Here is a 14,643-nt window from a genome sequence, read left to right as displayed (position 1 = left end):
GCCACTCGGTCAACCTGACTGGTCTATTTATAAAGCGATCGCCGCAATATTATTTTTTTTCATCTTCACAGGCCACTGGGAATAATAACAAGTTAACCTGTGAAACATATACGTATCACATGGCTCTAGCAGAAAGTGTATGTGTGAGGCACACTTGTTGCACACGGCAGTCAAAGTGTTGACACTTTGACTGCCGTGTGCCTGATACGTAAGTGTTGTTCATGCCAACGAGTATTTCAGGTTTGGTGTGCGTGCTCATCAATGAGCTCAAGTATCCAGCAGTCAAAAAAAAAAAAAAGAATAGCGCACTATGGAATGTGAAATCAATTGGTTTCATCAAACAATCAGAATAATAAAACATTCTTAATCAAAAAAAAAAAAGAAAAACCACAACAAAAAAGCATGAATGAGAGATAATTTTAACATGTCGTATATAATCTCTGTATTTTTGCTTTACCCAATACATGATTTTCCAGGATGAATAAATAACTGAGCAATAATTACACTATCTTATATTCTTCTTAATTAGGTATCTTATCTTAGAGCATGTTTCGGGAGGAGAATTATTTGACTATCTTGTGAAGAAAGGTCGTTTGACTCCGAAGGAAGCGAGAAGATTTTTCCGTCAAATTATATCGGCTCTCGATTTTTGCCACAGCCACTCAATCTGGTAAGTTCCAATAATGCATATTAAAACTCGCTATTTCTAGTCGAGCTACTGCTTAAATAAAAAAATAAGTGTCAAATTAAAATTCGTCAAAGTGTTGTAGTTGTGTTTTACTCAATGCAACAATGTGCTGCAACAGTAGCATTTTGTGGTTTTTTTATTTGCAAGTGTTCTCGAATTGTAAACTGTCTGTCCCTCTTGTTATTCTCTCATGACCTATGTATACTACTGTATGTGCATCTAGAAAGCGAAATTCAGGAAGAAATGAACAGGAATGTCATCATTTTGCTATCAGCTTGCAGTGGGCGGCGACTTGGAAAGACGTTTAAATGTTTTGGCAAGCTGCCAGCAGGACCGGGAGAATTCACATTACCGGAATCTGCCCAAATTTACAAGAGTAATGGAGATCGTCGAGAACAAAACAGAAAGAGAGAAACGTTATAACAGCTGATTAATGCTTCATGGAATACTGATGTAACGATTGCATAAAATGCTGCTCAAAATATTAACTTCAGCTGAAGGAATATAAAAAAAAAAGTTTCCGTTTGCTAGAGTCAGTAAATATGTTAGCTGAGAAGGTTCGATTTTTTTACATAAGCAAAGGCAAACAAAGGCATAGCATTTACAGTGAAACTGTAATTTCGTTGATAAGAACAATACAGTATTATACTATAATATATTATACTACACTATTTGGAAAGAAGTAAACGGACACCATAGTATGAGGAACAAACAGACATGGCGCCCACCTTGCTCACCTTAATAGGATCTAGAACCTCCTTACCCTGCGATGACTGCGGTAATCCTACGGGGCATGCTCTTTACAAACGTACAATAGCAGTCAATGGGAAATTTGGACTATTCTTCCTGTAAGCATGTAATTAGTTCCCGAACAGTTGTGGGGCGGAACGTTCCTTGACCCCACCCAACACTCCAGTTCATCCCACAGATGTTCAGTAGAGTTGAGATCTGGTCTCTGTGAAGGCCAGTCAAGTGTAGTGACGTTCATGTCCACAAACCACGCAGTTACAGCGACAGCCTTATGACAGTGCAAGAGACAATGATCAGTTCCGTCGAAACGGCACAAAGTAAGAAACATTGAATTGTCTACAATGTTCAGTTACCTCTCGGAGTCCAATGTTCGTGGCACCAAAAACAGAGGTCCGAGGCCAAACCAAAAAAAAAAAAAAAAACATGACATTCCATCACACCGCCTCGTTCTGAATTTCATAGTTGGGTATTGCACTCTGGTAAGAAACGTTTACCGAGCATCCGCCACACCCACCCATCTGCTCGTTAGGCGTGTAGCTTGATTCGTCACTCCATAACACAGCTTTCCAAGCTTCCATTTCCCACCGTAAATGCTCTTTGCACCACTGAAGACGACGCTGCATGTTGGTTCGGGTAGTGTGGGGCTTGATATTGCTGTCCCACTATAGAAACTCATGTTATGAGCCTCGGTTCTGAATGTTTTGGTGCAGGTTCGTGTTCCATTCGATGCCCGGAACTCCGCATTCAACGTGCAGGCCGACGAATGTCAGTTTTTACGTATTATCCTCCACAGCATTCTACGGTCACGTTCAATGAGTCGTCCACTGCGGGTAGCACTTGCAGTTGACTTAGTATGGTATCACTGATTGTTGACCTGGTATGGTCTAGTTTGTCCAGAAATTGTCGATCAGATAGGCCTGCAACATAGCTGAGTATCACAACCCCTCTTTAAATTTCCGTCAGTTCCCTTCTCGCAGCCATTTCACCCGGACACATTGCACTGATTGGGAGCATCATATTCCTCCAATTTATACCAGCTACAAACTTGACTTGTTACATGGCATGATGCACATTGCTATGGGTTGGCTTTTTCAAAGAAGTATATAGTGCAACCTTAAGCTTTTTAAACAAGTGGCTTGATATTGCACTATATCTGAATGACTCGTCCTGTTTCGACCAATATTTGCATTTTTTTCAAGCTTTCAGATGTTGCTCTGTAATTTTAAAATCAAAATATAGTATCTGCTTCTACCAATAAAACTTCTTATTCTCATCAAAGTTTCTTTACTTTTCTTAGTGTAAAAAATGGAAATTCTTAACTTCGTAAGCTTAAAGTGTCCATAATAAAAGACTGATATATACTGATATATTGATTTCTGGTACCTTTTATACATAGAATTTATTCTTTACGGTATATTTCATTAGAAATACGACTAAATCGTCATATTATACCGTTTTAAAAATTAAACAGTGCATTTTTCATTGTTTCATTATTGTGAAGGGGTTCTGATGAGGACCGTATGTTCATAGCAAAACAAGAGGTGGAGGAGAATATAAGCGTAGACAAAAACTCATCTACGACCTTCATTTAATTATTTACCGTGCATAATTTATAATGCAATCATATATTTGCATGCATCACATCCATTAAAGTGGAATAACAAAATATTTATTCCGTTCGTTGTCTTTAACTTAACGGAAAATTCGTTTTGGTTTTTTTTTTTTAGAAAACGCTCAAAACGAAAAACAATTAGCTGGTAATTTTATTAGTAGTAAAACTTGAATCATAAATTTATAATCACGAAATTTTATATGAAGAAAGACTTTCGGCAAGTCATGATAAAAGTTTCAGATTATCCACAATCATTAATGATTGTGGATAATCTGAAACTTTGTTTTCAAAACTAAAAGTATTTTTCTAAATCCCTTCTATACAATTTTTATATATATTTTTTAATTAGCAAAGCTGATATTCATTGGCAGCATATTTTAATCCATTTAGAGAAGTACTGATAACTGTGTGATTTGAAAATCATCAAAGAGTTGCCTTCATGAGATGCAGTTGTTACGCTGAAATCATGTTTCTTCCATATTAATGAAACCGTTCGATATACTGTTTAATTATTAATACTTTCGGTTACAGCAATTAATATTAATTCCTACTTAGACAATTTATAAGTTCGTTTGACAGTGATATAAGAAAATTCACATGAAAATAAAAGAAATTAATTACGTAATCGTGTCGGCGCATTTAGCTTTGCCACTTAAATAATGTATGTGTAAGAATATTGAATATTCGTTGTAATTATAGCTCAGAAACATTTCTTCAAAGAGTATTAATTAGATTCTGCTGCTAAAGCTTGATGCGTCTTCAAAACTTTCTAAATGTGAAGGAAATGTTCCCTCGGCATTACACATCTGCATTTGTTATTATTAGAAAAGTTTATTCGCATGTGTATATTAGTAATAGTGTATATTAATTGCACTGATTCAGAATATCAAACCACTAAAATAATGTCATAACCGCTCTCTCTCTCTCTCTCTCTCTCTCTCTCTCTCAGCCATCGGGATTTAAAACCGGAAAATCTCCTCCTCGATGAGAAAAATAACATCAGAATTGCCGACTTCGGCATGGCTTCCTTGCAGATGGAAGGATCAATGCTGGAAACTTCTTGTGGTTCACCGCACTACGCATGTCCGGAAGTGATTAGGGTAAGTTATATACCTGTACCTCTAGATGTTTCGCTATACTGAATGCAATCCATCATGTTGCATATAAACCTAATGGAAACACTAAGGTGTTTTCTGTAACGAAGCCAGTAATATCTATGTTTGTCAATTAAAAAAATTGGTAAACAATAATAATAGAAAATAAATTATTTGAATTGCTTTTTTCGTAAGATTCTGGTTGCGTATGAGGTAGTAGATAAGAAATTTATGGTTCGACATAGAAACATTTACTGAGAGAAGATAATTGGACTAAGTAAATCTAGCTAAAAATACATATTGACATAATTATTTTTAAGCGACAATTACAACTATAAATACTTGTTATTAATTAAAAATGTTAATATGATAGCGTGAAAAAAAGCCATACGAACAAAAATCTTTGCATGTTAAAAACAGGGAACTAATTAAGCGATAAAAAATTAAGAGAATAAACGTGAAGGTCAAGAAGAGTAACAAATATCAGTTTTATTTCTTATTTGTGTGGCTTATATACTGTAAGAGGGTGTTTTGATAGTTTGGGTTATTTTTAATCATTATGTTAGTTCTATTATCAACTTCAAAACATTTTGTTTTTATAGTTGTATTCATACTGATTCCCAGGAATGTGCTATCATGTATTGATTAGGCAAGTGAACATGTGAAAAACGACAGTTGAATATGAAAATAGGTTTATATATTCAATTACATTAAGACACTGCAAGTTTTAAATCGGCTTATTCCAATAAAATAAATAATATAAAATAAAATAAAAACGAAGTTGGAGATTTGTTCTAATTAATCTCCCGCTTCGTTTTCATTTGTTTTTCATAAGATAATATAAAAGTATCTGATCAAATTATGATAATATGAAAGTCATATAAAATAAACTAAAATTACTAAAAGCGAAATACTGAAACTCTAATGATATTTTGATCCATTCTGTCAAACGGATTCCAAATTCGATTATCATTTTTCAGAGGGACATTTAATCTAACTTAAATTTTCAAAGCGAGCAATGACTTCTGAACAATGCTCCTGGTTGCCATGAGTCGATCGGCATTTATATTTGCATCTATATCTAAGATTCCTTATACTCATATCAGTACTAATCAGCACCACCACAATCACCGCATAAGTGCATAGAGCTCTGGCATATAGTCCTTGTATGCGTAACAAACTAAACTGATTAAAAGCTGAAGATTATAAAAATTATAGAGAAATATATTAAATTATTCACCCCTTTTATTGTCCAAAGGAAATAAGCGAAACTCATCCTTAACTTTCTGATGGAAAGATTACCACGATCACTATGCACGCCACATAGACGAAAGAGCATTAATACACATGCGCTAGATAACTGTCACCATCTTGATGGTAGCCACTATTACGACGTGAAATCAAGAGTTCTACAGTCAATTTTCCGGAATTAATGGATCTAAACGATTTTGATCGATTATTCCAGAAGACGACAACTCTGAAAAGAGCCACCCACTGAATAATCGAAGGATAACTTAACTTTGGAAGTTAGTTACCCCCGACTAGAATCAAACCTATAAGTTCCTTCTTCTGACGATCTAGTGTCATGAATGTTACCATGGAACTCGTAGTACCTCTATTAAAATTAGCTTTCAACTCATTTATTAAACTATAATACAAAGTGAAACAACAACAATATTCAGCATTTTTAATCTAAAGTGTTTTAAATATTAAATTTTAATTTTTTTTTCTATTTTATTAATACAGTTGTTAGATGACTAAAAGCCGTCTGATATGCAATGGATACAAGAAAACTATCATTCAAAAAAATATTGATAATTATCATCATTCTACTAGACTGCAAACCGATGTGAAAAGAATTTTAATACCCTACCTCAAAGAAACCTCGGAACCAATAGCAAGACTTCAGACTTAACAGGTTACAATGGTTGCAAGATAAAATGGTAAAACTGATATTCTCGGGACAACCCACACTTATGCAGGCAGCACAGACAGAACACAAAATATTTAAGGTGAAACATTTATGCCACTACACAGTCATGTTGAAACATTACTACAGCCCAACCTATAGAGTAACCAGAACAACATGTCAAATAACAAGACCACAGTTAACAAACTACATAACATATAAGTACAACAATCAATACGGCAAAGCCACCCGAAACTTCTACGTACATGACATGATAAACAAACTGCCGTTCGACGACAGAAACCTTTGGACATACAGAGAGCTGAAACAGGTTCTATATAAATATTATACGAAAAATGAAAATTAGAGACATTCCTGTTTCTCTCTCTCCCTCACACACACACAAAAAAAAAAAAAAACATACACACACACGTGCGCGCACGCATGCACAAAACCTATGACAAACTCCTCTCAAAAAAACACCACTACAAGGACACAAACAAACACACCATGTGCAAATCCAACCCTACTTGCAAAAAAAAAGTTAAACTGTGTAATAGCAGTTGAAGCCTTCCAAGCACATACCAACAAACAGTTATTTCAACACCTGGCTTGCGACCAGTATAGAAACATAACCACGAAACCACTGCATCTATTATCTTCCTCAGATAAGCTCTGCAAAGCTTCGAGGAACAAATCAGAAATGCCTCCCAAAGTATTATTATTATTATATTAGTTATATAGTTGGGATGATACAATCAAAGAAATAATCAAAACGAAAAAAGAAGCCTATCATAAATGGTTAAACAGTAAAAGATTAGAAGATGAAATAGAATATAAAAGAATAAGAGCCATAGCTAAAAGTGAAGTCAGAAAAAGACATAGAGAATCATGGAACAAATTTGTTTCTAATTTAGAACATGATTTATATAAAATAAGACCCAATGTATATAAGATTTTGAAACACTTAAATGCAGATACCAAAGAAAACATAAAAATAAACACCGAATTGAAATTAATTTCTAAATTACTATACAGAATTGTGGACAGATAAATATTTTAAAAACGATAACTGGCAAACAATTAACGAAAATGAAAAGGAAATAACTAAAGAAGAATTAGAAATCAGCCTGAAAGAAACAAGAAACGGAAAATCACCTGGAGAAGATAAGCTAGGTTCAGAACTATATAAATACGCAGGAACAAGATTCAAAGAAAGACTCTTATTATTTTTAAATACAATTTATTCAACTGTTATCCCCCTATCAATAGAATGGAAAAAAGCAACTGTGATTCCTATCTTTAAAAAAGGTAATAGAGATGACCCTAAAAACTATAGAGGTATCAGTATACTAATTTCCTGTTGCAAAATATATAGCAGAATCTTAAATAGCAAACTAATGAAATATTCTGAAAACTTTATTTTAGAAGTACAGAATGGATTTAGAAAAGGACGATCATGTGTAGGTCCGGCCTTTTGCCTAAAATTAATAATAGAGAAAAAAAGAGAATACAATTTAGAAACACATATTACATTTATTGACTTTGAAAAATCATTTGACAAAGTTAAAAGAAACATATTATTTAACATATTGAAAGAAAGACAAATACCAAACAATATCCTAAAGGCTATCACAAGTATATATGAAAATAATCAAATACAAATAAGATTAAATCACGAGCTATCATATACAAGAGAGATAAACCAAGGGGTCCGACAGGGATGTCCCCTCTCAGCAACTCTTTTTAATATTTACTTAAATTAAATAATAATAAAATGGAATAAAAATTTACATCAAGGAATTAAACTTTCTCCTACAGTGAACTTAAACACTCTCCTTTTTGCCGACGACACCAAATAATAATTACAAATTCTGAAGATAACTTACAGAAAGCTATTTTAGATCTAAATGAGATAGCCAAAGATTATGGTATGATAATATCAACAGAAAAATCAAAAACTATGGCCTTTAAAGGACAAGATCCAGCAAGAACTAAAATAGTAATATAAAACAATTCCATTTAACTACCTAGGATGTATATTTCATTTTCATATGATCACATATGAAAATGAAAAAGATATAAACGTAAAAATTGCAAAATATTTAAAAATAACAGGTGTAATTAACTCTATATTTAAACCAAACCTAGTTCAAAAACAAACCAGATTAAAAGTATACAATACATTAGCCCTACCAGTCTTAATGTATGGAAGCGAAATCTAGACAATAAAACAAAAAGACAAACAAAGATTAATAACAGCAGAAATGAAGTTTATGAGAAAAACTGCAAAGTATACCCTATTTGATCACAAAAGAAACGAAGAAATTATGAAAGAATTAAACCAAGAACTAGTAATAGAAAAAAATAAAAAATATAAACACAAATGGATGGAACACGTTCAAAGAATGAAAACAGAAAGATTACCAAAACAAGCCTTCAAGTACAAACCTTTAGGAAAAAGAAAACCAGGACGTTCTCTTAAACGATTCAATGATGATTTCTAAGGCCGCAACAGGCCATGCCATGCCTAAATCCTTGATACGCATGATGATGATTATATTAGTTATTCACTAAAAAAAAATTTTTTTAATTCTGTATATTCATCACTGTTAATATTAGGACATGTGTTGTAAATGCATAACACAGAGGCAAAGTGTTATTAAAATTATTAACTGAAATCCAATGTAGAACATTTTAAAATTATACTCAAGATAACTATTGTATATATATGTGTAAATATTTTAGCAATGAATAAAAATATTATTTATTTATTTAAAAAAAAAATTATTATTATTATTATTATGATTATTATGATTATTATGCAACACCTCCAAGGATTCTAAGGACTCATCGCGGGAGGGCACTCTACTCCACTCCGCTACACACATCTCACCATCTCTTCTAATGTTTGACTCTTCCACTATACACAACTACCATCAACGCCATCTACTGCCTATCACCACCACCAACAGTATTTTTTGTCTGTAAATTGCGCGTGTTCTAATGGCCGATTTCCCTATATGCGAGATAAAAAAAACGAGTTTTCAGGAGGAAAAAACCGCTACCTTTTTATGAGATCGGCTAACCCACTTTCAATTGAAAAAGCCAATATAAAGATTCTTCTCGTCACGACGAGAATTGAACTTTTTCCAATCATAATGATTTATGACTCATTATTAAGATTCATCTTTTGAATGTGGTTAACGGTCTATTTTCCTGACGATGTCCACGTAACGTTGGATGAAATCGATTGGAGTTGTTAAATCAAATTCTATATAATTTTTATTACATGTGTAAGCCGTGAACGTTATTTAAATATAACTTAAAACTCAATATTATTAATAATTACCATGAAAGAGAGAGTAATCGTATAAAAGAATAAAAGTAAGAGAGTAATCTCTGTCTCCATGCTACCTTGAAGCTTACGATGGAATTTTAGCAAGTGCGCTAATGAAACCGCTTATTTGTGATTTATTTATTTATCGGTATGGATGAAGAGCTTTACATCGATTGATCTCAGTAAGAATCCTGTCTAGAACACGAAGAACCTTTATCAGGGTTTTTCAACTGAAGGTGAGTTAGTCGGTCTCACAGGGTTTTTTCCTGCCAGAAACTCGGGATTTTCATCATGCATTACATGAAACCAGCTAGAAAAATATTTTTCTAGCTGGTTTTACAGCTAGAAAAATTACTCTGTTCTATGATTTCATAGAACAGAGTAATGCCGCTTTTATTTCATACTGCTTTGCTCTTAACATATAATGAACCGACGGTAATTTGTTTTCTTGATAGGGAGAAAAATACGACGGACGGAGAGCTGATGTTTGGAGCTGCGGAGTGATTCTTTATGCTCTACTCGTGGTAAGTTTTTTACTATTAAACAAGTTAATGTCTTTGGAAAAAAAAAGTGTGTTATTCATCCACAACTACTTAAAAATCAGGTCGAATCTACAGATGTACTCTCTCTCTCTCTCTCTCTCTCTCTCTCTATTTATTTATCTATCTATTTATCTTTCTCAAAAAAACAAACAACAAAAAATCAGAACATAATATTTCCAATATACTAAATTGTTTATCACAATCAAAAATTAACTCGTAAATTTCAGTTAAATCTCCTCTCCGTCCTGCAATGTATGATAATTTAAATTACAACTGACCAACCGATTCTCTCCTCTCTTTCTCTCTCTCCATACGCACTCAAATTTAGTCGGTCTTCTGTGAATATCCTAGATTTCTTGACATCCGTTAAAAATTTATGAATAAATTGAGAGCCAGAATTCAATGTTGGCGTCACTAGGGACTGCCATAACTCTATAATAACGTTACTTTACATGTGAAGATTTTTTTAATTAAGCCTAAAATACCAATATGATTCCTCAAACAAAATACCTCAATCCTTGTATTCATTAACGTTTTGTAAAGCATGTCCATCAACTTTATATATATATATATATATATATATATATATATATATATATATATATATATATATATATATATACATATATATATAAAGATAGTGACCACCCTTCCTATAATGGATAGCTTTATACATGTCTTTAGGGATATGTGCGTTGCATTATGGGATACTAAGGTAATTGATTTGAAGTCATTAGCCTCTATTTACAAGTAGGCCAGTCTTGAAATTACTTCACGCGCAAATTTTGTTTGCTTACACTTGGATAAAAAATTAAACCAAGAATATAATTTCTTGGCATGTTCAATTTATAGTATAACCAAGTTAAAAAAACTTTTAAAAAAATTTATATATAATCTTTTTTATATATATAAAATTTATATATTTATATATAATCTCTCTCTCTCTCTCTCTCTATATATATATATATATAGAGAGAGAGAGAGAGACTAATGACTTCAAATCAACTGCCTTGGTATCCCATAGTGCATATATCCTGACGGGCATGTATAATGCTATGCATTATGGGAAGGATCACTACCCAGACAGACCGATTTCAACCTAATTGAGGTATCATCACTGGGAGCCAGACACAGAAGTAATACCAAGGTTGAAGTAATGCAAAAGTCAATTTCTATATACAAGTAATCAAAATGTGTCAAATCTTATTACTATACTCTGTCTCTAATAAGAGACAGATGTTTGAAAGTTTTTTAAGTTGGTTATACAGAAATAAAATTCAAACGTTGTTCTTGGCATTAAACATGCCACCTTTTTGACACCTTTTGACTATATATGGAAATATGACTTCTGCATTACTTCAACCTTGGTATCACTTCTGGGTCTGGCTCCGACTGATGAAACTTCAATAAAGATCGAAACCGGTCTGGATAGTGACCACCCTTCCTATAATGGATAGCTTTATACATGTCTGTAGGGATATGTGCGTTGCATTATGGGATACTAAGGTAATTGATTTGAAGTCATTAGCCTCTATTTACAAGTAGGCCAGTCTTGAAATTACTTCACGCGCAAATTTTGTTTGCTTACACTTGGATAAAAAATTAAACCAAGAATATAATTTCTTGGCATGTTCAATTTATAGTATAACCAAGTTAAAAAAACTTTTAAAAAAATTTATATATAATCTTTTTTTAAATTGCAAAATATTTGCATTTATTTACATTAAATTTAAATCCAACTTCTCTGTCAACTCTTCTGATCTCTTAAAAGCATCTAAAAAAGAACTAAGGTCATCCGAACAATTGATTACTCTGCCCAGCTACACATCATCAGCAAAGAGAGAGCTGTTGCTCGCAATATTTGAACCTAAACCATTTATGAATATATGTTAAACAATTAGGTCCTAAAGAAACCGAATCCTATGGTAAACAGCTCCTAAGAACCTGGCTCTTTGTAAAGACTTCCTTTTAAACACTACTTCCCGTCGTTTATCTATCAATCATTTCCCTACCTGTCTCACTAATCGATCACCAGTCTATTAGTTACATTTTAATCACTAGGTCCTTATATGAAACGCTATCAAAATCTTTGTTAAAATCCAAATAAAACAAATCACAGCCGTTATATTGATTTATTTCTCTCGTAACTTCCTCATAAAAACCTCATAAAAAATAAAAAAGATTCGTCAAGGACGTTGTGCTTTGCTGAACCAGATATCAAACCAGAATATCCAGGGTTCTTGGATTTATTAAGTTTTACACTACTTTTTCTAACACTAAGACGACTCATTGTCTATAATTCTCTCCTTTGTGCAGTGACCAATCCTTAAGAACTGGGATTATCTTTACAAATTATAATCTTTGTGATTCGCTGAAGATGATCAAAAGTCGACTGTTTAACTGCGACCCGACAGACATTTGTTTACCACCAAAGAAACTGTATCATCCCTACCAACCTTATAACTGCCAAGTGATTTAAGATATCAACAATTTCCTCCTCGGTGGTATCACTAGGTTTAGTTTGTCCTTCAAGGTTCACATTAACTGGCCAGGTTGAATTCCTCTGCAACAACAGCTCGATCATTCAGAATTGTAACATCGATTGTTCATTCGTTTCTGTTATCCTTATTCCATTTTACTGATCTGTAAAAGCTTTACGAATTAATTTTATCATTACAGCTAACTGCAATTTTACTTCAGAATTGACTTGTTGGCTGAGTGGTTAAAATATCCACTCTCCATCATACTGCGGGTTCGAAGCCCGGCATACTCGTGTCAGGCGGGACTCGAACCCGTTTGTTTATGATTGTCTTTGAGACTTCTGTTTTCCCTTACAAGCCTTCTCAGACGACAGTGATCTCATTCCTCACAGACTGTCTTAAGACCACACTTACGTCTCTTAAACAAAGAGATGTAGGCTATTTTTCCACCAAATAAACACCCTGGATATCTCACCTTTTTCAGAAACCAGTCAGCTCTGCTGATTTCAAAATCGTGGCTCCAGCCAGATGGCACCCGCATTAAGCCCTTTATAGAATTCCGAAATATCCTTTGTTTTTCCATTGTGATCAACATTATTGATGATTGCTGAACAGCGGCATTCTTAAATAGTTGCCTAGAACACGTGGGCGCACGTGACCAAGTATTTTGCATATACGCTGCATAAGTGACGTTTACGTACATCTGCATAAAGGTTTCTAATTCAGTGGCCGGTATGTGTAATAACAGAAGCGGAAAGGCCTAAGAGATGAGGTGAAATAATCTCTAGAAGGATCATTCCCAGGTGTTTGGAGTATGAAACAAAAATATAGAAGTTATAACCAACTTATAAGTTCATTAGCTGCTGAGATTTAAATTAGAATTTCAACAACTTGTCTCAAACTCGAAGAATCCATTGGTATGCAGATGGATACTGTCGCCACTAAACCATTTACTATTAAAAAACTGAATCCATAATCAGCTTCATTGTTCTGACCATCAATTTTTCGCAGGAAAGTAAATTAATAATAAAAGTAATGTAACGATAAATTAACCATCGTAACTCCGATAATAGAAGTGCCAAAATTTTTCTACTACTAGGTGATTCTTTCCCACTAACAAAAACACTTGAGAAAATTTGTCATTTGATTACATAACCTTATTTAAATAACTAACTCTATCTCCAGGAAAGCACAGTAGAGTAATATGATCTAACCTACATAACATTCCTACCTCTCGTATAATACGAGGCTCGTAATATAAGGCTCGTAGAATAGCCGTAGATTTTAATCAGAGCATTTAAATGGGAATCTGTGTTTCCCATTTAAATTATTCATTGTTGTTTCCAGTACTAAAATGTTATATTAAATCACTTTGTACTGACAAATGCTCAGTCATTATATCTCAATCCTGCTGATAATTTTCTGCAGTGAAATAGTCTCCACATTTAAGTGACATTCTATCAACTAATATGATATCCGGATAACCTTGAGTAACTTCTCCCAAAATTTGCACTTAGCATTGCTCTATTCCAGACTTATTAAATTGTTTGCTTTAATTCAACTGCTTCTAAGCAGTGTTGACAAATAACCTAACATTAGCTTCGTCACTTTCGATTTTCATATAATTGGCATAACCTTGCTTTCGACAATTATCACACGCAGTCAAATGTGACCGTCCAGAATATCTTTCTTCACAATTAACTGTGTTCTTTTGTCTTAATTTCCTACCGTACAAGAAAGTTACAGACTGCAATTCTAATATAATACATTATTTAACAAACAATCTGCCTGATTATTGGAAGCTTGAAGTGGCCTGAAAAAGTTCCATGTTTAGTTTCTGGGAGCAGAGTTTCCGGACATTGTAAAAAATAAATACAAAAATATATAAAATCAGTAACAAAACAGAAAAATGCTAAACTCACCCACAGTTTGAATGTACTATAGGGTTTATAGAAACCTTTCGTAAGTGGGAGCCACATAAACATACATAAACACATAATTAATTTAGAGCAAGTGTATAAACATACACTTGCTCTAAATTAATTCTTCTATGTGCGAAATATGGCTTATATATTATATACACCGAATACATATACTATATGTTATATATTTCGTATAGAAATATACTATATTATATTATATTAGAAGCTGAACAACTTCTGATATAACACAACTGGTAAACACACACACACACATGCTTAGAATATGTTTATTTTATTCAATGTTTT

General features: G+C 33.3%; 1 protein-coding gene across 1 annotated transcript in view; it reads left to right on the top strand.

The window, feature by feature from the left end:
- The window catches only part of LOC150092851 (serine/threonine-protein kinase BRSK2-like), a 174,800-nt gene that overhangs the window by 83,287 nt on the left and 76,870 nt on the right, over window positions 1-14,643 (top strand). Inside the window, exons 5-7 of the mRNA XM_090414299.1 lie at window positions 530-670; window positions 4,000-4,150; window positions 9,849-9,917. Coding sequence (XP_090270425.1) covers window positions 530-670; window positions 4,000-4,150; window positions 9,849-9,917 — 361 coding nt within the window. The remainder of the gene's footprint in view (window positions 1-529; window positions 671-3,999; window positions 4,151-9,848; window positions 9,918-14,643) is intronic.

This window comes from Typopeltis vanoorti, chromosome 25, assembly GCF_054136105.1.
Source record: "Typopeltis vanoorti isolate ZY-2024b chromosome 25, IOZ_Tvanoo_1.0, whole genome shotgun sequence".
Classification (NCBI taxonomy): domain Eukaryota; kingdom Metazoa; phylum Arthropoda; class Arachnida; order Uropygi; family Thelyphonidae; genus Typopeltis; species Typopeltis vanoorti.
This window is presented reverse-complemented; position numbering and strand designations above follow the sequence as displayed.